Genomic DNA, 25,873 nt, shown 5'->3' with positions numbered 1-25,873 from the left:
CCTATGGCCCCCAACAATCTGGGGGCAATCCTCATTTTACCCACCTCGGAAGGACGGAAGGCTGAGTCAACCTTGAGCCTGGTAAGATTTGAACTGCCAAAATTGTAGACAGCCAGCAGTCAGCAGAGGTAGCCTGCAGTACTGCACTCTAACCACTGCGCCACCACGGCTCTTAATGCTATTTAATGCTATTTAACTCAACTCAACTGCTAAGAGGAGCAGAACAACTCAACTGCTAGGAATAATTTGTTGCTGGAAATGGACGAAGCACTTGTTTAAAGCAGGCCCAGAAGAGAGGAAACATGTGAGCTGCATCCTCTTTCTTCACCGTGAAACAATAACAATGACCTCCTTTCGGTAAGGGCCAAGGGAAACACACCAGGCAACACACACATACACACACACCAGCATTTGACCGGGAGAGAAGAGAAATATGAGTGAAGCTGTGCTGGATAAAACTTCCCCCTCTCCGACTTGCTAGGAAAACAAGCATGGGCAAAGAGGCCCGATGAGAAGGGGAAAAACCAAAACCACTTTGTATCCTGGTCCTTTTTGGACAAGCACTGAACAGAGGCCGGCTTCGTTAGCAGAACTAGCTTTGAATATTTTGCTGAACGTTGATGAGACCTAGAGATTCCAAGAGAGAAAATTACCACTGTGTAATTTTCGGAAGCGATGTGGTTTTTCACCTTAGTAGTTCCTCGGTTAAGCTGAAACTCTGGTCTATTTGTTTGTTTTGTTTCTTTCTTTACCCTTTTTTATTGTTCTTTTGAACAGCGTGCAAACGTTGTTCTTCTATATGTGCCTGGTGATGGCTGTTTTGTCTGTGTTTCAGGGCTTCAAGCCATTCTCTAGTGTTTTGGGGACCTGGCTTGGTCTACAATGCTGACAGTTTCCCTGGTTTGGAAATTTGGTTAGTTATACCTGTGCGACATGAAGTTCACCATATGTTCCAAAAGCTAATCGGTATTCATGAATGTGCTCTGATAAATCTTCTGTCTGTCGCTTTTCTGTAATTTTATAACTTGATTGATTTAAAAACAACAACAGAAGAATGAAAGATAAACAGACAAGAAAAAAAAACTGAGGAAGAAAATCAAGAAAGAGAGAAGAGTGTAATATAATAGAACAGAAAAGAAATGAGCAAAACAGAATAGAATTATAATTGGAATGGAATGGAATAGAATATAACAGAAAAGAAATGAACAGAATAGAATAGAATTATAATTGGAATGGAATAGAATATAACAGAAAAGAAGTGAACAGAATAGAATAGAATTATAATTGGAATGGAATAGAATATAACAGAAAAGAAATGAACAGAATAGAATAGAATTATAATTGGAATGGAATAGAATATAACAGAAAAGAAGTGAACAGAATAGAATAGAATTATAATTGGAATGGAATAGAATATAACAGAAAAGAAATGAACAGAATAGAATAGAATTATAATTGGAATGGAATAGAATATAACAGAAAAGAAAAGAAATGAACAGAATAGAATAGAATTATAATTGGAATGGAATAGAATATAACAGAAAAGAAAAGAAATGAACAGAATAGAATAGAATTATAATTGGAATGGAATAGAATATAACAGAAAAGAAAAGAAAAGAACAGAATAGAATAGAATTATAATTGGAATGAAATGATGGGATGGAGGAAAGAGAAAGGGAGAATAATGATTGAGTAGACTGGGCTTGAATAGAGTAGGAAAAGAGTAGAAGAGAAGGGAGAAGAATAAGAAAACTAATCTCTACTCTCCAAAATTTCTCAAGTTATCCCAAGATGGTGCTTGCCAAATCCTGCCTGCTCCCCACCCCACTGGTGCATCAGTTTCCACAAAAAAAATTAATTCCCCTGTCAATCAAAGCCTTATTGGCTCATTGACAGCGCAACAGCTGTTAGCGACCTCGTGAATATCCTAAACATCTTGAATCATTTTTCAGGACAGGCTGCTATAGGGCTGAATTCAACTCAGAGAGCTGTTACACCCTGGAGTGCAGCTACGTGTTTGTTTTCGTCAACAAGCAGATGTTGTTATAGTGATGGGAAGAGAAGGATGGGGTTTTGGGGGTTAGAATCTGCATTATTCAATCCCGAATCTGTAATTCAGTGGTGTTTCTTAATGCGCCTTGGTCCTCGCCGGCCACAGGGGTTAACAGCAGGATTTTATAAACTCAAGAGCACCCAGAAATGCAAATTAAAACCAACTGCGTTTAATCCCCAAACCAAATTGATTTTCCAGATTGGATAATTGGTTTGGATCAAATTAAAGCAGTTTTCTCAAAATCAATGCGATGATCCACTTTCTTTTCGCACATGTCAGCAAGGGGTTCTTTTCTGGACAGCTAACGTCAAAATTGACGCTATGTTCCTCTGCTTCTTTTTTTAACCAACTTTATTCTATTTCAAAGGAAGATGAAACACAAAATAACAGAAATGGAAAAATCGGGAGGGAGGGGAGGAGAGAATCCAAAAATTAAAAAGTGAGTCGCTTTTTGCTTCTTGTCACTTTTTAAATAGAGGGTCACCATTTCTAATATCCACAAAAGCGTTGGTCAACCTTGGTTATTTTAAGATGGGTAGAATTCAACTCCCATAATTCTGGGAGTTGAAATCCACCCGTCTTAAAATTTGTAACATTCACTTTTTACTTTTTACTTTTGCCTTTATTTGTATGCCGCCCGTTTCCCTAAGGGGACTCAGGGCGGCTCACAATTCAAAAAGGGAGGGGGAAAAAGACAAACAATAGACAATACAGCATGTTAAAAAAGAAAACACAACAATCGCACAATTCGAGTGGGGCTACAATCTTAACCCCAGGCCAGCCGGGACAGCCAGATCTTTACAGCGGCGCGGAAGGACTGGAGGGTGGTGAGGGTCCGAATCTCCACGGGGAGTTCATTCCAAAGGGACGGAGCAGCCACCGAGAAGGCTCTCCTCCTGGTAGTTGCCAGTTTGCACTGGCTAGAAGATGAAATTCGGAGGAGGCCTAATCGATGCGATCGAATCGGTCTAGTGGAGGTAATTGGCAGTAGGCGGTCTCTCAAGTACCCAGGCCCACTACCATGAAGGGCTTTATGGGTGGTAAGTAGCACCTTGAAGCGCACCCGGAGATAAACAGGTAGCCAGTGCAGCTCGCGGAGGATAGGTGTTACGTGGGTGAACCGAGGTGCACCCACAATCGCTCGCGCGGCCGCATTCTGGACTAGCTGGAGTCGCCGAATGCTCTTCAAGGGCAGCCCCATTCACCAAAATTGATCACCAAAACTGAAGTCCACCTATCTTAAAAGTGGCTGAGGTTGATCAAAATTTATCAAAGAAGAGGGGGTTAATTTATTTTCCAAAGCACCAGAAGGCCAGACCAGAAATAATGGATGGGAATGAATCAAGGAGAGAAACGACTGGGAATAAACTTCCTAACAGTGTGTATAACTAACTAGCAGAATGAATTGTCTCCAGAAGTGGTGGGTGCTCCATCACTGGATGTTTTTAAGAAGAAACTGGACAACCATTTGTCTGAAATGGTATTAAGTTTCCTGCTTGAGCAGGGGGCTGGACTAGAAGACCTCGAAGGTCCCTTCCAGCTCTATTCTGATTCAAAACTAAAGCCCACCCCTCTTAAAGTGTCCAATGTTGACCAAAACTGAAGTCTATCCCTCTTAAAGTGGACAAAGTTGATCAAAATTCATATACAACCAACAACCTGTCCATTTCATAATCCACCCAGAGTTGCTTTTGATAGGGAGATGGGCAGTATATAAATTTAATTCATAAATGAAATAAATAATTCTGCTTTTCCGGCTGCAAGCCCCATGCTATCATCTCCCAACCCATTGTTCCTCAACCTTGGCAGCAAAGTTGGCCGGAGAATTCTGTGAAATGACATAGACAGCCACCTTTAAACCACCAAGGTCGGAAAACACTGTTCTAATCCCTTTTTCGTTAGGTAGGAACAGTGAGAACGGTAGAAGAGAGCTTGGAAGTCCAGTGCTAACCTGCTTGTTTGAATGATTCTTATTCCGGTTGCTGTCTAAAAAACCACCACATTTGCCCAGGGCGGCGAGATCCTTCATAATCGAATTAAGAACTTCTTCCTCATCTGCAAACAGAAAAACAAAACAAAAGAATTAGGTTAGGCCTCTGAAACTTCCCGTTCTGCGGGAACGGGAGCCATCGCCCCAGCACAACTCCACTGTACATGTGCTGGCCAGCTGATTTTCAAGTCTCCGCTGCATATGCTCGGGGAGGGGGCATGGGGATCGCAGGTGCATACGCTGGGGGCAGGGAGGAGCGCACGGGGGGGGGGAGTGGCGGGCTCCTCTGTGGCCTATTTTTGGTCCCAGGACGCTGCAGGGAGGAGCGAGGGGTGCGCGGGGGGATCTAACATGCACGCGGGAGGCAGGGCACCGGGATGTGCGTCATGTGTGCATTGCATTATGGGTGCGGGAGTCCGCGCTCGCTTTCGGCAGGTGACGACAAAAAGGTTAGCCCTCACTGTTCTACTGCAAAGATACACAGATAGTCCTCGGCTTACAACAGTTCACAGGGACCATTCAAAGTTACAACAGCACTGGAAAAAAGATGACTTCGGGCCATTTTTCACACTTACGACTAATTCAAACGCTTGGCAACAGACTCGCATTTACAACCGTTGCAGTGCCCCCCTTCTTTTGTGACCTTCTGAGAATGATGGAAGACCGATTCACTTAACAACCACATTACTAACCTAAAAAGCCGTAGTGATTCAACAACGGTGTGCAAGAAAGTTTGCCAAACGGGGGCAAAGCTCCCTTAAACACTGTCTCGCTTAGCAAGAGGAATTAGGGGCTCGATTGTGGTCGCAACTCGAGGACCACCTGCATTGCAGCCTTAGCCAAGATCTCAGAGAGGTATCAGTGGGTTTAGCTACAGGGAGAATTAAGATCAGGAACAAAGACACAAAGGCATGGAGAGATAAAACAATATCCTCCCTAAAATTTGGACAGCATTTTGTTTCTAGTATTACTGGAAAGCCATCAATATTTCTTCCCTAAGGAAGTGATACCCACCCTGTAGTTTGGAATGAAGTTGCAACAGAATGAATAAAGTTGTACAAAAAAGTAAATGTATTCAGTCAGGACTTCAGCTACCCAAACACTGAAATTTTGGGGGGGAGGGGGGGTTTACTTACTTTTCCATCCCGTCCCGTCCCCAAAGAAAATATATCTAGTCCTCTACTTACAACTATTCATTTAGTGCCCATTTGGAGTTACAACAAAACTGGAAAAAAATGTGTCTGGAGATTCTCAGTCATCCAAATTGTCATAGTTATCTTTTTTTCCCCAAGACTTTCTGGGTTTTTTTCCCCCCGCTTATCATCCAGGAAGCTTCTTCTGCAAGGAATATAAATCCTTCCGTTCCCCAACATCCAGCTCAGAGTTGAAGAAGCTTCTTGGATGAGAAGCGAAACGCCTTCAAAGAAAAACCAGAAAGTCCAGTTGCCTCTTGGGGAAAAAAAAAAGCACTGGAAAAAGTAACTTATGGCCATTTTTCTCCCTTAAGATGTTTGTAATATTCCCCACAGTCACGTGACCTATATTCAGACGCTTGGCAACTGGTTCATATTTATGACGGTTGCAGTGTCCTGGGGTCATGTGATCCCCTTTTGCGACCTTCTGGCAAGCAAAGTCAATAGGAAAACCAGATTCACTTAACAACCGGATTACTAACCTAAAGACTGCAACGATTCACTTAACAACCGCGGCAAGGAAGGTAGGTCGCAAAATGGGGCAAAACTCACAACTATGCTCTTGCTTGACAATAAAAATTTGGGGCTCAAAAGTGCTTCGGGTTGTGCCTTGCGAACTCTGGACTTTTCTTACCTCATGTGCCCTTCAGTCCTCAACTTATGACCACAATTGAACATTTTTTTTGTGTTCTTCAGCGAGACATTTGTCAAGTGAGTTTTGCCCCAATTTGCCACCTTTCTTAGCAGTTGTGAAGTGAATCGCTTCCGTTGTTAAGTTAGGATCGCAGTTGCTAAGCGAATCTTGCTTCCCCCATTGACTTTGCTTGTCAGAAAGTCGCAAAAGGAGATCACAGGCGACCATTATAAATATGAACCGGTGGCCAAGCATCTGAATTTGGAACAGATGATCATGCTATAAAGGGCTGTAACTGTGAAAAATGGTCATTAAGTCACCTTCTTCACTGCCGTTCTAAGTTTGAACCAGGTGTGGGCGGCTGGAGGCTTGCCCAGGTTTGCTATTCATGCCTTTTTAAAAAAGAATAGGCCCGTTTTTTTTCACGAAAACAGCCATTTTTGGGAGGTTTGCAGAGTGCCAATATTTTTTTCATTCGGAAAGCTCTTTAACCGATTGTTAAGAATTACACTGATCAAGCGCTGTGCCAGCAGAAACAAAGTCTTAGGTGCTGCAGATTGTCAACTATTTCCTTCTCCAGCACATGGATAAATACACCTGGAAGCATCTACCTATCTACCTACTGTATTTCTCTCTCTCTCTCCCTCTATCTACTTATGTACCTACTTACCTACTCTCTCTCCCTACCTATCGACTGTATTTACACACAGACACACACACACACACACACACACATATATTTCTCTCTCTCTATCCCTCTACCTACCAACCTACCTACTCTTTCTCTCCCTACCTATGTACTGTATTTCTCTCTATCCATCTACCTACCTACAAACACACACACACTCTCTCCCTACCTACTTACTGTATTTCTCTCTCTCTCTATTTCTCTCTCTATCCCTCTCCCTACCTACCCACACACAGACTCTCTCTCCCTGCCTACCTACAGTATTCTCTCTCTTTCTTTCCCTCTCCCTCTATCTACCTACTTTTTTTGAACCATGTGTGGGCTGCTACAGGTTTGCCCAGGTTCGGGAGAATCCGTAGCTAATGTTATGGCCGGTTCGGAGAACCTCCAAATCCCAATACTGGCTGGCCCCGCCCCGTTCACCCCTCCCTTTCCCGGAGTCTCCACACGGCCCAATTTGGATGCGAGGTAAGTGCAGGGCCTGCGCAGAGGCTCAGGGACCCCGGACGTTCCTCCAGAACCCAGGGGAGACAGTTTTCACCCTCCCGGAGACTCAAGGAAAGCCTCCGGAGCCTGGGGAGAGTGAAAATGTGCCTCCCCCTCCCGCCGTGGTGCAGAAGACCAAGCAGGCCATGCCCCCTCAGCAACTAGGCACAGAACCCACTGCTGAATTTTTTGAAGCCCACCCCTGCTTTGAATGGTCACTAAATGAACTGTTGTAAGTCAAGGACTATCTATATTGTGGATTTAATTTAGGCTGGCGGGTTTAATCTTGTTTGGGAAACTCTCAAGGGCCTTGTGGTTGTCCGCCATTGCTGTGTGGCCTAGCATTGTCCTGTTTTTGGCTGGACTTAACTAGGGTTTTAGTGAAGGGAATTGCTAAGGAAATAAACCTACTAAACACTGTTACGCTACACAGCACATGAATGTATCCCTGATTCACTTAATAACTGTGGTGTTTAATAACTATGGCAAAAAAATGGGTCATAAAATCGGGCACAACATACTTTACAACTACCTTGCTTAGCAATAGAAATTCTGGTCCAAATTGTGGCTGTAAATCGAGGACTTTGAATATATTCCTATCCATTTCCGAGAAGTGTCCTTATGCACTCACAAACCCAGAATACGTAAGATCACAGGGAGCTAATATTTTTCTCCATAATTTTATGAGTTACTGTATTTTTCGGACTATAAGACGAACCTTTTATAAAAAAGAGACTGAAAATCTGGGTGCGTCTTATACACTGAATACAGCATTTTTTGCCTCCCAAAGCCCCGCCCCCTTCACAAAAATGGCCGTGCATAGCCTTATGGAGGCTTTCAGAGAGCTCCTAGGGGCTGGGGAGGGCAGAAATGAGCAAAAAAGGGGGCATTTTTTGCTCAATTTTGCCCCTCCCCCAGCTCCAGGAGCACTCTATAAGCCTCCATAAGGCTATGCATGCAATTTCTTTTTACAAAAAGCAGGCCCATTTTCACGAAAAAACAGGCTGTTTTTTGCTCGTTTTTGCCTCCCCCATCCCACAGGAGCACACTGCAAGCCCCCCCTCCCCCAAGGCTATTCATGCCTTTTTAAAAAAGAACAGGCCCGTTTTCGTGAAAAACCAGCCATTTTTGGGAGGTTTGCAGAATGCCAATTTTTTTTTTCCATTCGGAAAGCTCTTTAACCGATTGTTAAGAATTACATTGATCAAGAGCTGTGCCAGCAGAAACAAAGTCTTAGGTGCTGCAGATTGTCAGCTATTTCCTTCTCCAGCACATGGATAAATACACCTGGAAACAACTACCTACCTACCTACCTACTGTATTTCTCTCTCTCCCTGTATCTACTTATGTACCTATTTACCTACTCTCTCTCTCCTTACCTATCGACTGTATTTTTCTTTCTATATATATATTTCTCTCTCTCTCTATTCCTCTACCTACCAACCTACCTACTCAATCTTAATCAATAAAATTAAAGAACAAAAAAAGGAGGAAAAAAATGTTAAAAATGAAAAAAGAAAGTACATCGCAAAGTATAACAAAGTAGAATTACATTTGTAGGCTTCATAAAAGACCATTTTTATGGTAATGTAAACATGTTATATTGCATTCCTTCAATGCAGATTTGAATGAAATACAGTAAAGTTTATAAACCATGATAAAAAATGATTAGCGCCCCATTACTTAAAAAAGCTTGAACCACTGAAAATAAAAATAAAAAAAGCAAAAATTCCATCAGTATGAATTGCCACTTAGGATTCTTTCAGTTACCAGAATTACCCAGCCATTTAAGACAGAATAGGAAAATTGAGGGCATCAGATACATGAATACATACAAAGGCATCAGCTGAAATATAATAGGTTTTCCTCTTCTTTATCTTTCTTTACCCAAGCACTCAAAATCAAACTGCAACAGGTTTCTTCAGAAACTCTACCCTTTTAAGAGTAGCTATTTCAAAATATGTAGTTTTCAGTTCCAGAATTCTGGAAGCAGGCTAGTGGGGCATTTTGGGAGTTGAAGTCCACACAGGTTACCTGTGGAATTCTGGGAGCTGAAGTCCATGCGAAGTTGCTGAGGTAAATAAATAGGACGGAGGGACAGGGCCTAGCTCAGTGATGGCGAACCTTTTCGACACCGAGTGCCGAAAAGGGAGCACTTTGTGTGGGCACATGCACTCGTCTGGGCCACGACCAGGGGTGGGTTTCTTGCCCTGTTCCAACCGGTTCGGTTGGAACGAGGCCGGCGGCGTCCTCGCGCACGTGTGCGGCGCACGCATGCACCGCACGCATGCGTACTAGCATCTGTGCGATGCTCCAGCTGCTCCTGGAGGATCGCGCAGGCGTTGTATGCGTCCTGCGCATGCGTGGAAGCGCAGAATTCATCAAAACCGGGTAAGGAGCGGGTGCGGGCGCGCGTGGGTGCGGGCCTTCGCCGTTCCCAGAAGTTACTTACTTCCGGGTTCGGCGACCAACCGGATCGCAGGGACCGCCGCAAACCGGTTGAAACCCACCCCTGGCCACGACCAAGAAGAATAGTTGCCCGGGGGGCATGCAGGCGCTGGAAAATGTACTTCTGGTTACTGCCAGCAAGTCTTCTGGGTTACTGCCGCGCATGCGCACACGCTGATCAGCTGGCCGGCGCGCATGCTCCCGCTGGAAAACGGAAGACCAGCTCTTCCGGTTTGCAGCACTGATGCACCCACAAAGACCAGCTGATCACCACATTCCCATGCGCGCCAGAGACCAGAAAGAAGAGGAACGAATGATGTTGCGTGTGCCAGGCGACATGGCTCCGTGTGCCACTTCGGGCACGCATAGGTTCATCATCACGGGCCTAGCCAAAGGCTCACCTGTTGGCTTTGGGCCTCAGGCAGAGCTACTAATTACTCTCTCCTCAGTTTCTACCGTTGGGCTTTTAATATCTATATCCTGCCCAGACCCCGCAGCCCTACAGACCCCTAGGCCCGTGATGGCGAACCTATGGCACGCGTGCCCGAAGTGGCACAAGGAGACATGTCTCCTGGCACACACGGCATCACCCGTTCCTCTTCTGGGTTTCTGGCGCACATGCACACGCAATGACCAGCTGGCCTTCGGGCATATGTCAGTGCCAGAAACCGGAAGAGCTGATCTTCCGTTTTCCGGTGTGAGCATGTGCGTTGGCAAGCTGATCGGTGTGTGCGCATGCGCAGGAGTAACCGGAAGATTTCCCGGCAGTAACCGGAAGTACATTTTCCGGCACGCGCTTGCCCCGTGGGCAGGTACTCTTCTTGGTCGCAGCCCAAAGAGGCCCACGCGACCACAGGAAGTGCTCCCTTTTTCGGTGACGAAAAGATTCGCCATCACTGGGTTAAAATTTAGACTCTATGCCAGTGTTTCTCAACCTTGGCGACTTGAAGATGTCCGGACTTCAACTCCCAGAATTCCCCAGCCAGCATTTGCGTAGTTGCGCATGCACATGATTTTGCCACGCAAGGACAAAAAGTTAGCCATAACTGCCCTATACCATTTCAGACAAGTGGCCATCCAAGTATGTAAGTACCACGCAAGCAGTTCCACCGGTTAATTGCCCTCACTTGTCAGCAAGTTCCTCCTTAATTCCAACTTGCTTCTCTCCTTGATTTGTTTCCATCCATTGTTTCTTGTCCAGCCTTCTGATGCTTTGGGAAATAGCTTCCGCTCTTCTTTGGGGCAACCCCATAGATATTGTACAATTGCTATCCTGTCACCCCCCAGTCCTTCTTCTCTCCAAACTAGCCACACGCAATTCCCGCAACGGTTCTTCATGGGTTTGTCTCCAGGCCCTTTAATCAACCTAATTGCTCTTCTCTGCATGTTTTTTCCCAAAGTCTCAACATCGTTTGCAATGTGGTGACCAAAACCGGATGCCGTATTCCAGGTGTGGCCTTTGTAAAGCGGTACTAATGCTTCATGTGATTATCGGAAAAAATCTGCCACCTATGTAGCTTTGCATATGTAGATGTAGTATGAGCCGAGGTGGCGCAGTGGTTAGAGTGCAGCACTGCAGGCTACTTCAGCTGACTGCAGTTCTGTAGTTCAGCTGTTCAAATCTCACCGGCTCAGGGTTGACTCAGCCTTCCATCCTTCCGAGGTGGGTGAAATGAGGACCCAGATTGTTGTTGGGGGCAATATGCTGACTCTGTAAACCGCTTAGAGAGGGCTGAAAGGCCTATGAAGCGGTATATAAGTCTAACTGCTATTGCTATTGCTATAGATTCTTTTTTTAAAAAAGCAGATGCCAAATTATTTTTAAAGGTACGTGTGCGTGACGCCATTACCATATAACACCGCTGCAGCGGTAGGCCTGGCTGGAAATCTGTGTTTTACAAAGGTTTTGCAGAGCACATTTCCAGAGAGGAAAAACGTATGATGTGCATCTCGAAAAATGTGGAGTGGGCTGAAATCCAGAGAACTGAAATAATATCAGCTTTAAATCAGCAAATATCTACACTGTTCTTCCTCAACTCTCCTCTGGAGGGCTAAAGACAGAGAGGGAGGGAGGAATCATTTAGTTCGCTTGATTTCTCAAAGCTTTTGCGTTTTGGGAAATCCTTTCTCCTTGAATTCTGCAAACCAAAATAATCAGCAATCTTGCACGGCTGCAAATGGAACAAATCTTTTTTTCTGCAAAAAAAAAAAAGTTTAGGCGCTCAGGTGAGCTGCAACTTGGATCAACAAATGACGTCTTGGAAAGGGATCCATCATGTAGTCTTGTTTATTAAAGCAGTGGTCATCAACTGGTGATCCACAAGAAAATTTTGGTGATCCGCAGAAAAACTATTTGTATTTTTTATATTGCACTAAATCAGGGCTCCTCAAACTAGGGTCCCTGGACCAGATACATGCAATGAATGCTGGAGAGTCTCCCCCTTCGGGGGCTTTTTGTGTGGGTCAGAGGGGGGGGGTAGTAATTCTGACTTGGGGTCTGCTTCGGCCTCCTGCTGGGGGGCTTTGAGCGAAGGCTGGAGGGAAAAGCCGCTGGTGGCGAAGAGCCGGAGGGCCTCGTTCCAGTGGGACTGCATCATGGCCTGGAACTGGCTGACCATCTCAGCACGCTGAGCCTGCAGGCGTTGGCACCTGGCCTTGCACTCCCGCAGGTCTTCCCTCTGCTTGGAAAGCCCATGCTCCTAGTCCTCAGTGAGGTGCATCTGCTGAGCCTCCTTCTCGGTCAGATCCAATTTGAACTGAGCTGTTTTGCCAACTCTTTCTCCTGGGGGCTGCTTAGCTCCAGCAACTGCTTCCTGTTGGGGCCCTAAGGAGCCGGGCAGGCAAGCGAGGAGTGGGGAGTAGAAGCTGGCGGGGTGCCCCTCAACGTGAATGATATCGAGTTGTCCACGCCCACCCAGTCACATGACCACCTAGCCACACCCATCCAGCCGGTCATTAGGCAGATCCTATTAGCGGTCCGTGGGATTTAAAATTATGAATTTAGTAGTCTCTGAGGTCCTAAAGGTTGAGGATTTCTGCCACAGATAGTATTTTTCCAACCACAGTTGATTGCAACTCTAGGGATCCTCCTTAGAAGATTCCAGAGAAGGAGGATGGGAATCCTGTTTCCATCACAGTGGTTTTCAAACTTGACAACTTTTAAGAGGTGTAGCCTTCAACTTCCAGGATTGTGGAATTCTGGGAGTTGAAGTCCACACTTCATAAAAGCAGGATCTTGTAACTGTGGGGTGATGATCCAGGGATGGGGGGGGGTGGAGGTGTTTGAAAGCTTTTTTTTTCAAAAATGCATTTTAGAATAAACAAGGCTAAAAATATTTCTCCTCCATTCTTCCTTGGAGAACATCTGCAGCTTATGCGGGGGGAAAAAACGAGAGTTCTGAGTAAGGTTTCTCCAAAAGGATGATAAACGTTGAGTTGAAAGCCACGTTTTTGGAATAAGCACCAGGAATATTATGGACCAGTCCGTGTTCACAACAGTAAATATGAAAGGAAGTGATGAAGAGATGGGAGCAACCTATTCTCCAAAGCAGAGGAAGGTGGAAAAAGAAGCAATGGGTGGAAACTAATCAAGGGGAGAAGAAACCTAGAAATAAGGAGAAATTTCCTGACAGGGAAAACAATTAATCAGTGGAACAGAAGTTGCCTACAAAAGTTGTGAATGCCCCCAACACTGGAAGTCTGTAAGAACAGGTTGGATAGCCATTTGTCTGAAACGGTGTAGGGTTTCCTGCTTGAGCAAGAGGTTAGACTAGAAGATCTCCAAGGTCCCTTCCCACTCTGTTATTTTGATACTAAACCAGAGGCAGAGGAGGAAGGAAATATAGATAAATTAGCCACCAAGTAAATGTTACATCAATGTTCTATCGCAGTGATGGCTAACCTTTTTGTCATCTTGTGCCGACAGCGCGTGCACATGCTGAAAGCATGCCTGGGCACTCACACGACAGTGTTCACAACACAATGCAATGTGCACATTATACCCCCCCCCACTCCCCCCATGCATGCACACACGACACACACACCCTACGTCCCTACCAGGCCTCCTTGCAGCCTCCTGGGACAAAAAAATGGGCCGTTGGGGAGGGGTGTGTGTGCGCTGCACCCCCTCCCTTCTCCCCCCACGCAGGTGCAAGCATCTCTTGAAAAAGCATTGCACCCTGAACAGGAACATGAGTCTCCCGCATGTGCCCTGTCCCTTGCACATGCGCAACAGAGATCCAAAAATCAGCTGGCCAGGGGGAGGCACGCTCATGCGCGGTGGAGAAGAGCTGGGGCGATGGCTCTGGATCAGCTCTTAATTCTAAAAATCACTGGGTCTGTGGGGGCAGATTTCCTAGAAAGCCACAATTACAACATAAATAAATACATACTTTCCTCTGTGTCATCCCTAATTTACTAAGCAGAATTTTCCCCCTGCTTATTTTTAATCCTTCAGCTTCCCTTTTTATTCTCTTCTTGAGAAGTCAGCTGCTCCTCACATAAATATCTCTGAATTTAAATATTCAGGTGGGAGGGTTCTTCTTTTTTTTTAAAGGGGAAACAAGAAGCTTTGCAAAAAGGGAAGAAGAAAAATCAGAAACACAATTGCCCGGTTTTCATAGAGGCAAAAACATTGGTTCAGGTTAAAAAAAAGAAAACTATAAAAAAAAACTTTTACGCCTGGGTTAACTTTTAAGGCGAAAGAGAGATTCAGTGAAAGGAATTAGCTGGGCGATAATGAAAAATTTGCTTTCGGATGCTGCAGGAGCTTCATCCCTGGAGGCTTCCAAGAAGAAACTGGACTGCCCTCTGTCAGAAATGGGGCAGGGAGCCCTCTCTGCAAGCACGCCAGCTGACACACTAGCTCAGCTCCGCTGCGTGCCTCCCGCTGGCCAGATAGTCTTTGGGTCTCCGGCGTGCATGCTGGTGGGGGCGCATAGACAGATGCATGTGTGGATACATGGGGGAGTGGCACGTGCACCAGATGGGACTTGCATTGCATTTTGGGGGCTCACGCACATCCCCTTTTGGGCCTATAAAGAGCGTGTCAGGTGCGACTTCATTTAATAATCAGGAAAGAAACCACTCAACTCCATTTGTTTGAAATCAAGTGTACTTTTACTAATTATAAACGAACAGTAGCAAAGCTAAGCTGAATCTGGTTAATTAGGCGCGAAAGCAGAGAATATCATGTATAATTCAATCCCCTCCCCTTGGCACCCCAGTCCATAGTCCAATTATAATGCACCCAACTGTCAGGTGGAAGATATCTTCAAAAGACATCACCAGGATGGAATGCCGGACAGTTAACCTTGGCGGGAAACTCCCTTCCTCCACATGCGCAGTAAGATGGGCAGGTCAGCGTCTAGAATCTTCCTCCAGCACATCATGATTCCCCTCCCAAATACCATGTCCCCCCTCCCCGTTACAATGGCAACCGAAGCAGCAGCAAGGCAGAGCGCATGCGTGGGGGAACATGGGGGGGAGGTGTTGCATGCGCACGCAAGGGGGCACATGTACATACATGGTCCACATGTGGGGGGGTGTTACATGTACATGTGCTGGAGTGTGTCGCACACACATTGCATTATGGATGTGGGCATGCATGCGGGCACTTTTGGTGCACAACAAGAAAAAAGTTAGCCATCACTGTTGTAATGTCTCCTGCTTTTGGGGGGGGGGTTGGACTAGATGACCTCCAAGGTCCCTTCCAACTCTATTAATCTTGTCTATTTCGCAGTCATTTACATATTTATTAATCATATATAGAGACTCCTAGAGCTGGAAGGGATCTTGGAACACCCTTGTTCCAGACGCAGCCACACAATTGAATTCCTACAAAGGCATTAAGAGTATGTAACACTTGGTGACAATTTTGGTTGGTTGGAATTTGTTAATTTCTTCTCTTGTACATACTTCATCAATTCCGTGGGAATTGAAAGGCAGGTTCCACCACAAAACCGTGGACGACAAAATCGCGGTCGACAAAAGCGCGTATGTGACATCATCACAGCGCGACGAAAAAGATCGAAAAATGTAAAAATAAAGCGAAAACCTTACCCTAACCCCCCCAAACCTAACCCTAAACCTAACCCTAACCCTAACCCTTAACCTAACCCTAAACCTAACCCTTAACCTAACGAAAAACCTAACGCTAACCCTTAACCTAACGCTAAACGTAACGCTAATGCTCTAACCCTAACCCTAACCCTAACCCTTAACCTAACCCTTACCTTTATGTGAATCGGCTTGCTGTAATTTAATTTTTATTTCAATTTTTTGATCTTTTTCGTCGCGCTGTGATGACGTCACATACGCGATTTCGTCGACCGCGCTTTTGTGGAACGCGGTTTTGACGGGTCACGGAAAGGCAACCTTTGATATATGAGTATATATCAAATAAGTAAATAAGTAAAAAAAAAAAAAAAGACTCACCCATGGTTGTATCGTCATGAGGTCTGTGTCCTGCTCTTGAATTAGCGCACTTGCCCTGTTAAGGCTTCCGGGAATAATCACTGTCCTGCCAAAAAAACAGAAAAGAAGTTAATTGGAGGGCATAATTTGCCCAAGTGGCACCAACTAGCTGATCTTGGATAATCCCTGAAGCTAAGTAGGGTCAGCCTGGGTCAGGTCTTGGATGGGAAGTCATTTTTTTGGAATCCGGGAATTAAGAGTGAGATGTTAAAAAACATCCTGGAACAAACCATTGGGGATCAATTTTCTAACGCACTGAGAAAATGATACGGGTGAATCGGGAGCCCAAATGGACTTGAAAGCTATTTTGAGATTCTAATCAAAATTTGGATTTAGCATTAAAAAAAAAAAATAGCATCCTGCCTCCAGCATTCCCAGAAAATGTCTTCCTTGTTCCACCAGAGGTAGGGGCAAATATACAAGTGGTCCTCAACTTACAAAAATCATTTTAGCCACTGTTCAAAGTCACAGTTGTGCTGAAAGAAGGACTTACAACCAGTCCTCATACTTATGACTGTCATAAAATCTCCAAGATCACCTAATCCAAATTTGGGCACTTGGCAACTAGGATATATTTATGACATCTCAAACCTAAAAGCCAGTTGGAGGCCTTTGGGCCAATCACCAGGAGACGGTGAATTCTAGTCCCGTCTTAGGCATGAAAGCCAGCTGGGTGACTTTGGGCCAATCACCAGGAGATGGTGAGTTCTAGTCCTGCCTTAGGCATGAAAGTCGATAGGGTGAACTTGGGGCCAATCACCAAGAGATGGTGAGCTCTAGTCCCGCCTTGGGCATGAAAACAGGCTGGGTAACTGAGCCAATCACTAGGACATGGTGAGTTCTAGTCCCGCCTTAGGCATGAAAGTCAGTTAGAGGACTTTGGGCCAATCACCAGGAGATGGTGAGTTCTAGTCCCGCCTTAGGCATGAAAGTCAGTTAGAGGACTTTGGGCCAATCACCAGGAGATGGTGAGTTCTAGTCCCGCCTTAGGCATGAAAATCAGTTGGAGGACTTTGGGCCAATCACCAGGAGACGGTGACTTTTAGAGCCGAGGTGGCGCAGTGGTTAGAGTGCAGTACTGCAGGCCACTTCAGCTGACTGCTAGTTCTGCAGTTCGGCTGTTCAAATCTCACCGGCTCAAGGTTGACTCAGCCTTCCATCCTTCCGAGGTGGGTGAAATGAGGACCCAGATTGTTGTTGGGGGCGATATGCTGACTCTGTAAACCGCTTAGAGAGGGCTGAAAGCCCTATGAAGCGGTATATAAGTCTAACTGCTATTGCTATTGCTATTTAGCCCCACCTTAGGCATGAAAACAGGCTGGGTGACTTTGAGTCAGTCATTCTTTCTTCCTCGCCTCAGAGGGCTGTTGTCAAGAAAGGAGGAGGAGGAAGAAGTATTAGAGTCTTGAGATATTTATAATAAGAAAACAATGGTGGGTTTTATTTATTTATTTTAAAACAAACCCTCTTCCCAGCCAATGCCAGCCCAATTACCTATCAAATTCTCGGCTCAACACCCATCCTATCCCAATGATTGGGAGAAGAATCGTCAACAAAATGAAGAGCCACATGGAAAAGAATAACGTATATACTCAAGTATAAGCCGAGTTTTTCAGCCCACTTTTTGGGCTGAAAAAAGCCGCCTCGGCTTATACTCGAGTCAGTGAAAAATTTGCCCGAAATGGAGAAGAAAAAGGGGCGGGGCCATGCCGCTGGGTGAGGCTCGTGAATGGCCCAGCGCCCCTGAGTTTCCCCTCCCTCTGTGTCAGTTTGCCGCGCAGCGCGCACCGCACCATCCCCCCTCCTCACGTTCTAATGTAATGCAGGGCTGTCTTACGATTCCCCTTCCTCCCCCTCCTGCCGCTCTGCGACGATGTCCCACCTCCTCCTTGTTATGGCAAGCAGCCACATAGCGATGTCCCACCTCCTCTGGTACAGTGATCCAATGATAGGAATCATTGTGTTGTGTGTCATAGGAGGCGGGACATTGCTCCCGCGGCTGCACGGGACATCATTACCAGTAGCTGCTGCATTTCCCACCCTAAGCTTATACTCGAGTAAATAACTTTTCCAGTTTTTTGTGATGAAATTAGGTGCCTCGGCTTATATTCGGGTCGGCCTATACTCGAGTATATACGGTATATGGTATTCTAGAAAATGATTCCTCCAGGATTTCTTTCAACAAATTTTCAGGACGCCTGGCAGACAAAGCGTGGGATGCTATGTGTGTTTGTGTCTGTTTTGCATGGATGAGTGTGTGGATGAATGAATGCGTTCTTTTTTTTTAACGCAATACAGAACTGTTCAAAAATATTGTTTTTGGGGAGAAATTTGAGATAGCAACTAGAAAAAAAAAACACAACAACTCAGGGCCATGACATCAAAAGTAAACTTGGAAGAATAGTTCCTAAACCCTTCTGGATATTTCACAATAGGGGAACAGCACTTTGTTGAGGGGGGAAAAAAATCACACACTGAAGCATTGCATTCTGCCTTAATTATACTGGATGTTTCCTCCATCTAGCCCAGAATTCATTTTATTTTAGACAAGGGAAGCACTTCTCTGTTTTTTTAAGCCAAGAGGATATAGAACAGGAGCCCAACAACCCCCCCCCCCCAGGGCCGCAACTCACCACCAAGCTGTGGCCTGTTCAAAATTGGGCCATGGTAGAAATGGGGAAGTGTGCATTTGTGAAGCTCCACTCGCGTGAGCAGACAACACTTGTGTGTGCTAAGCTGCAGCGTGGTAGACACACACACACACACACACACACACACACACACACACACACACACACACACACACTGGCTGAGCCCCCGAGCTAGAAGATGACATGGGTGAACCCAAAGGAGGAGTCAAACGAGTCATAAGTCACGAGTCCCTGTGCGCCTGCAAGAGATCTAAGTCCAACCCACTTTGAATTCCTTTCTCATCTCCCGCTCATTTTCCTTGACGGTTAGTTGACCAGATTCTTGTACAGAGCTTAAGTTTGTATAAAGCTGTATATTCATTCGAACTGCCTCAAACTCCTGATTTCTCTGGGTCCTCGACAGAGGATTCTCACATCAGATTTTTTTTTTAATTAACTAATTTATTAATCAAATTTCACTGCCCACCCTACCTAGGTGGACGATTGACAAGTGCCTGAAAAAGCCATATCAATGAAGGTAGTTCTTGACTTACGACCATGAGCCCAACATTTTTGTTGCTAACAGGGACAGCTGTTAAAGTGAGTTTTGTTCCATTTTACAACCTTTCTTGCCACAGTTGTTAAGTGAATTACTGCTGTTGTTAAGTTAGTAGCACAGTTGTAAAGTGAATCTGGCTTCCCCATTGACTTTGCTTGTCAGGTCGAAAAAAGGGGATTACGTGACCCTGGGACACTTCAACTGTCATAACTATCTAGGGAATTCTGGGAGTTGAAGTCTACACATCTTAAAGCATGGAGACTGGGGAATTCTGGGAGTTGAAGTCCACACATCTTAAAGCATGGAGACTGGGGAATTCTGGGAGTTGAAGTCCACACATCTTAAAGCATGGAGACTGGAGAATTCTGGGAGTTGAAGTCCACACATCTTAAAACATGGAGGCTGGGGAATTCTGGGAGTTGAAATCCATACATCTTAAAGCATGGAGACTGGGGAATTCTGGGAGTTGAAGTCCACACATCTTAAAGCATGGAAGCTGGGGAATTCTGGGAGTTGAAGTCCACACATCTTAAAGCATGGAAGCTGGGGAATTTTGGGAATTGAAGTCCACACATTTTAAAATGGCTAAGGGTGAGAAACATTGGTCTATGCGTTAGAGATTCAGTAAGATGGAGCATCTTTTTACAACTCTTTTCCCCTTTCCTCAGCCTTTAAATGTGGAGATGTTTCTGAGGGGCTTCCGTCACACAATCTCAGCACATTCTTGTTCCATGTGAGGCGGCGGCTGCTTCATGCCCTTCCCAGCCCCCCCGCCCCCTCCGAACAACACAGGAAATTTTGGAAAGCTCTGACTGAGTCAGCTCCTGCAAGAGAAATCCCTGTGAGAAAACTCAGCGTAGGCGAAAAGAGTCAGACTAGACACTCCTGGAAACCCTCTAACCTGGAGGCCTCCCCACCCCCGAGCTAGACTAGGCCGACCGCGATTGTATTTCCTTCCTGCTTTACCTCAGGTTTAGTATTATGATAACAGGATGACCAGAGTTGGAAGGGGACTTTGGAGGTCTTCTAGTCTACCCCCCTGCTCAGGCAGAAAACCCTATACCCCTTTAGACAAATGACTGGACCAAAACTCTTCCCATCTTGGAACATCCACAATTTCCGGGGCCCATTTGTTCCATTGTTCTGACTGATTTATAATAAAACATCTTCTTCTATATACCGTATTTTTCAGAGTATAAGACGCACCTTTTTTTCCTCAAAGAAGAGGCTGAAAATCTGGGTGCGTCTTATACACTGAATACAGCATTTTTGGCCTCCCGAAACCCCGCCCCCTTCAACAAAATGGCCGTGCATAGCCTTTAGGAAGCCTCCAGAGTGCTCCTGGGGACTGGGGAGGGCAGAAATGAGCGAAAATGGGCAGTTTTTTTACTCATTTTTGTCCCCCAGGAGCACTCTATAAGCCTCCTAAAGGCTATGCATGCCCTCTTTTTTGACGAAAAATAGGCCACTTTTCGCAAAAAACGGGCCATTTTGGGAGGTCTGTAGAGTGCAAAAAAATTTTAAAACAATTTGCCTCTTCAAAATTTTGGTGTGTCTTATACTCCAATGCATCTTATACTGTATATAAAAGCCAAATACCACTCATTTATCACAAAATCTCTAGAACCATAAAGCTTACAAACTTGAAATTGAGCACGTATGTTCCTCTTGGCTTCTAGTGCTCGCTAAGAAAGGATTTTTCAAAATGACCATCATATCATCAGTATTTCTTATACAATATTATATTAACACGCGTCGATGCTAAGGAGTTAGATGCTCTACTCCCTCTTCCCACCTGAAAGGAACTCTTTTCCAACTGCCAGCTGCCTTACATGGGCATGGAAAGCACGGGGCTCTTCCGGCCTGCGGGCTGGCCCAATCACATTGTTTCATAGTGAAGTATAGGTATCCAGCTAGTATTAAATATAATATGTAAAAATATTCATTCTCCCCAAAGAAGGAATGATGAAAGAAAACAATATGTGAATGTGGCTGAGAACAAAGCGGAAACATTTGTGTTCTGGAGCGCCACTGAAGTGACTCAAAGGGAATAGGAAGTATGAAAATTAGCGCTTCATGGAACAAGGAAGTGAAAGTGACTGAGGATAAGTCCAAAATACATGTAAAAAAAATGATTGCTGCAAAAGAAGAAAAAAACCTGAGTGAAGATATTATATCCAGGTAGACCTTGCTTAATGAGGTCCCTGTTTAGCAGCCATTTGAAGTAACTTTAAGGCTGGTTCTCAGACTTATGACCGCCACATAGGAATGGCAATAGCGCTTATACTTATATATAGCAGTTAGACTTATATACCGCTTCATAGGGCTTTCAGCCCTCTCTAAGCGGTTTACAGAGTCAGCATATTGCCCCCAACAACAATCCGGGTCCTCATTTTACCCACCTCGGAAGGATGGAAGGCTGAGTCAACCCTGAGCCGATGAGATTTGAACAGCCGAACTGCAGAACTGCAGTCAGCTGAAGTAGCCTGCAGTGCTGCATTTAACCACTGCACCACCTCGGCTCTTATACCGCTTCACAGTGCTTTTACAGCGCTCTCTAAGCGGTTTACAGGATCAGCCTACTGCCCCCAACAATCTGGGTCCTCACTTTACTGACCTCGGAAGGACGGAAGGAGAAGTCAACCGTGAGTCAGTTATATGATCAATATCCAGACCTTTCAAAAAACCAACAGGCATTTTCAGCCACTGAAGTGACTCACCGTCATGTCAGCATCATTTCTGACAAGCAGAATCAATAAAGACACAGCACTAAATCACAAATCATGGCTGCATGATTTAACCCTGTAATGCCAGCAGGCGATTCGCGTAGTGACTGTGGTAAAAGTGAAGCTGCAAATCCGTCACAGTCACATCATGTTCCGCTTAATGACCATGGATTAATTTGTTTAACAAGCACAGCGGAAGTCAGATTGCTGCAGACAGAAATAGTGGGTAACCTAAGGCAGTGTCTCTCAACCTTGGAAACTTAAAGATGTCTGGACTTCAACTCCCAGAATTCCCCAGCCAGCGAATGCTGGCTGGGGAATTCTGGGAGTTGAAGTCCGGACATCTTCAAGTTGCCAAGGTTGGGAAACACTGACCTAAGGGTGGGGGGGGGGGAAACCTCCAAATAATTTTTTGATTATGCCTGCAGATAGTCCTCACTTAATGACCATTAGAACTGTCAACAGAATTGAAAAAAAGGACTCACGCTTGCAACCTCCCTGTGTAAATTGTAATTCAGGCCCTCGGCAGCCATTGCACATTTATAATAATTTTATAGTTGTGTGATCATTAGCTGTGACCTTCCAAGCCAGCTTCCAACCGCAAAGACAATGGGGAAGACAGCAGGAAATTCCAAATTGTGGTCACGTGATATCTTGTTTAAACACCGCAACACAACAATGAATTTTCCACTCTATTTGTGGTCATAAATCGAGGATTACCTGCAATATAAATTGGGACAGGGTAGCATCTCTGCTCTTAGGTCTGGCCTACGCCAAAGGGCTAGTGAAAGTAAAGAAGGGTATGTGTTAAAAACAATAAGGTGGGGTATGAAAATAATGTGGGTAATAACGTACAAAAAAAAATTTACATTGAGGTGGTTTAATCATAGAAAGAGAATTAATGAGGGTCAAATGTAAAAATAAATATAAAAGAAGGTGAATGGGTTGGAAGTAAGGGGTAGATTGAACTTGTGAGTAGAAACAGGAGTAGGGAAGAGAAGAGAAAAGAAAAGAAGAGAAAGAAAAGGGAAGCGAAAAGAAGAGAAAGAAAAGGGAAGCGAAAAGAAGAGAAAGAGAAGGGAAAGGAAAAGAAGAGAAGGAGAAAGGAAAAGAAGAGTAGAGTAAAGTAGAATAGAATAAGAGTTGGAAAGGACCTTGGTGGTCTTCTAGTCCAACCCCCTGCTCAAGCAGGAAACCCAACACCACTTCAGATGAATGTTGTCCAATCTCTTCTTAAAAACTTCCAGTGTTGGAGCATTTACAACTTCTGGAGGCAAGTTATTCCATTGGTTAATTGTTCTAACTGTCAGAAAATTTCTCCTTAGTTCTAAGTTGCTTCTTTTCTTGATTAGTTTCCACCCATTGCTTCTTGTTCTACCCTCAGGTGCTTTGGAGAATAGCTTGACTCCTTCTTCTTTGGGGCAACCCCTGTGCTTAGATGGAGTGGACTAAATCCTGAATTAGGGAAGGCAAAGATGTTTAAAGAACATAAAGAAATACAGGTAGTCCTCCTACCTGTGGCGCAGGTAGGCGCAGTGGTTAAATGCAGCACTGCAGGCTACTTCAGCTGACTGCAGTTCAGCAGTTCGGCTGTTCAAATCCCACCAGGCTCAAGGTTGACTCAGCCTTCCATCCTTCCGAGGTGGGTAAAATGAGGACCCAGATTGTTGTTGGGGGGGCGATATGCTGACTCTGTAAACCGCTTAGAGAGGGCTGAAAGCCCTATGAAGCGGTATATAAGTCTAACTATTGCTATTGCTCCGCTTACAACAGTTCATTTGACCAAAGTTACAACAACACTGAAGAAAGCGACTTATGACAGTTTTTCACACTTATGACGTTGGGCCATTCCCCATGGTCACTTGGTCAAAATTCACACACTCGGCAACTGACTCACATTTATGACGGTTGCAGTTTCCCGGGGTCACGTGATCACCTTTTGCGGCCTTGTAATAAGCAAAGTCAATGGAGAAGCCAGATTCACTTAACAACCTGGTTATTAATTTATCAATTGCAGTAGTAATTCACTTAACAACCAGGTAAGAAAGTTCATAAGATGGCGCAAAATTCACTTAACAAAAGAAAATTTGGGGCTCAATTGTGGTCCTAAGTCAAGGACTACCTGTATTTGAAGTGTTTAGACAGGGTGAAAGCAAGGGTCGAAAGGTTTAAAAAGTATAAAATAAAATTGAAAAAATAAATAAAAATGAATTAGTTTCTCTTTCCTTCCCTTCTAGCTTAATTTCTTTACTACATTTTGCATGTTTTGCATAATAATTGCTTTCTCTGAGATGAAAGTTAACTGTGCATGTAGTTTTTTTTTTTAATAGAACTCTTGAATACGGAATTACAAATTCAAATTTATTCTCGGCCTGTGGTCTCTATAAATTTTTGAAGCTATGTTCTACCAAGGTGGCGCAGTGGTTAAATGCAGCACTGCAGGCTACTGCTAGATCAGCAGGTCAGCGGTTCAAATCTCACCGGCTCAGGGTTGACTCAGCCTTCCATCCTTCCGAGGTGGGTAAAATGAGGACCCAGATTGTTGGGGGCAATATGCTGACTCTCTGTAAACCGCTTAGAGAGGCCTGAAAGGCCTATGAAGCGGTATATAAGTCTACTGCTATTGCTATTGCTATTGCTATTACTAAAGGGGCTGTTTTACCTTAAGAACCTATAGGAAGATGTTGGAGACCATTTGTACAGATGCTGGAAATCAGTATTTTTTTTTAAAATCTTGGCAACTTTGAAAGGTGTGGACTTCAACTCCCAGAATTCCCCAAGCCAGCCATGCTGCCTACCATACTCCTGCCCATTCTTTGGTTTTGCCTTGTTTTCCCTCCAATTATGGTCGTACGTCAAGGAAAACCTGTGCTAGTATGCTTGCTGGGCTCTCCTTTCTGTCTATCAATTTTTGGCCGAATATCTTTTTCGTGTTGCAGAGAAAGCCAGGAGCAAAAATGTCTGCAAAATCCTTCATTCTTAAAAAATTGCAAATATATTTTGTGTTGTTTTCTAAACCTTCAGTTGGCCTAAGACAGTGTTTCTCAACCTTGACAACTTGAAGATGTCTGGACTTCAACTCCCAGAATTCCCCAGCCAGCGAATGCTGGCTGGGGAATTCCGGGAGTTGAAGTCCAAACATCTTCAAGTTGACAAGGTTGAGAAACACTGGCCTAAGATATGTGCTATTCCAGTGTGGATAAAAGTGAAGCATTCTTTTTAAAGTCAGGTGGGTGGAAGGCATCCATGCAAGACACACGGAGGCATTTCCACGGATTCCACAGATTTCTCTCGCGCTGTCAGCACCTGAAGAAGCTCCAATCGCTTGCTGTCAACTGTAACAGGAGAACAGAGGTGGAAGGGACCTTGGAGTTCTTCTAGTCTCGTGATGGCGAACCTGTGGCATGTGGAGCCATATTTGCTGGCACAGCAACCCTCATCTCCGGCGTGCGCCGACCAGCTGATTTTCAGCCTTCAGGCTGAATTTTCACCCTGCCCAAGCCCAAGGAAAGACTCCGGAGGCTGGGGAAGGGTAAAAACAGCCCCAACGGGCCATGCGGAAGTTTGCAAACGATCCGTTTCCACCTTCCAGAGGGGGGCTAGGGAGGCTTCAGAAGAGGCTTCAAAGACTGGGGAGAGTGAAAACTTCCCTCCCTGCCGCTTGGGGGGGATGTTGCACGCACATGCGCATGAGACATGCGTGCAATAGCACACGTGTGCACAATTTTGGCAGTCCTTTAGAAAAAGGTTAGCCATCCCTGTTAGTTAATACAGGTTAGTTCAACCCCTTCCTCAAGCAGAACCATTGCAGTCAAATGGTTGGCTAATCCCCCACTTAAAAACCTTTAGAGGTGGAACACTTATAACTTCTGGAGGCAAATCGTTCCATTGATTAATTGTTCTAACTGTCGGGAAATTTCTCCTCAGTTCTAAGTTGCTTCTCTCCTTGATTAGTTTCCACCCATTGCTTCTTGTTCTACCCTCAGGTGCCT

The 25,873-nt window shown here is 44.9% G+C and overlaps 1 protein-coding gene across 1 annotated transcript in view; it reads right to left on the bottom strand.

Moving 5' to 3' along the window:
• The window catches only part of LOC106545629 (mitogen-activated protein kinase kinase kinase 3-like), a 98,637-nt gene that overhangs the window by 45,623 nt on the left and 27,141 nt on the right, over positions 1 to 25,873 (bottom strand). The window contains exons 2-3 of the mRNA XM_087712413.1: positions 15,928 to 16,012; positions 4,005 to 4,108 (exon numbers count right to left, since the gene is read on the bottom strand). Of these exons, the coding sequence (XP_087568539.1) occupies positions 4,005 to 4,108; positions 15,928 to 15,931 (108 nt within the window). The 5' untranslated portion in view covers positions 15,932 to 16,012. The remainder of the gene's footprint in view (positions 1 to 4,004; positions 4,109 to 15,927; positions 16,013 to 25,873) is intronic.

This window comes from Thamnophis sirtalis, unplaced genomic scaffold, assembly GCF_051295495.1.
Source record: "Thamnophis sirtalis isolate CommonGarterSnake01/CBP01778 unplaced genomic scaffold, rThaSir2_p1.2 scaffold_4, whole genome shotgun sequence".
Taxonomy (NCBI): Eukaryota; Metazoa; Chordata; class Lepidosauria; order Squamata; family Natricidae; genus Thamnophis; species Thamnophis sirtalis.
This window is presented reverse-complemented; position numbering and strand designations above follow the sequence as displayed.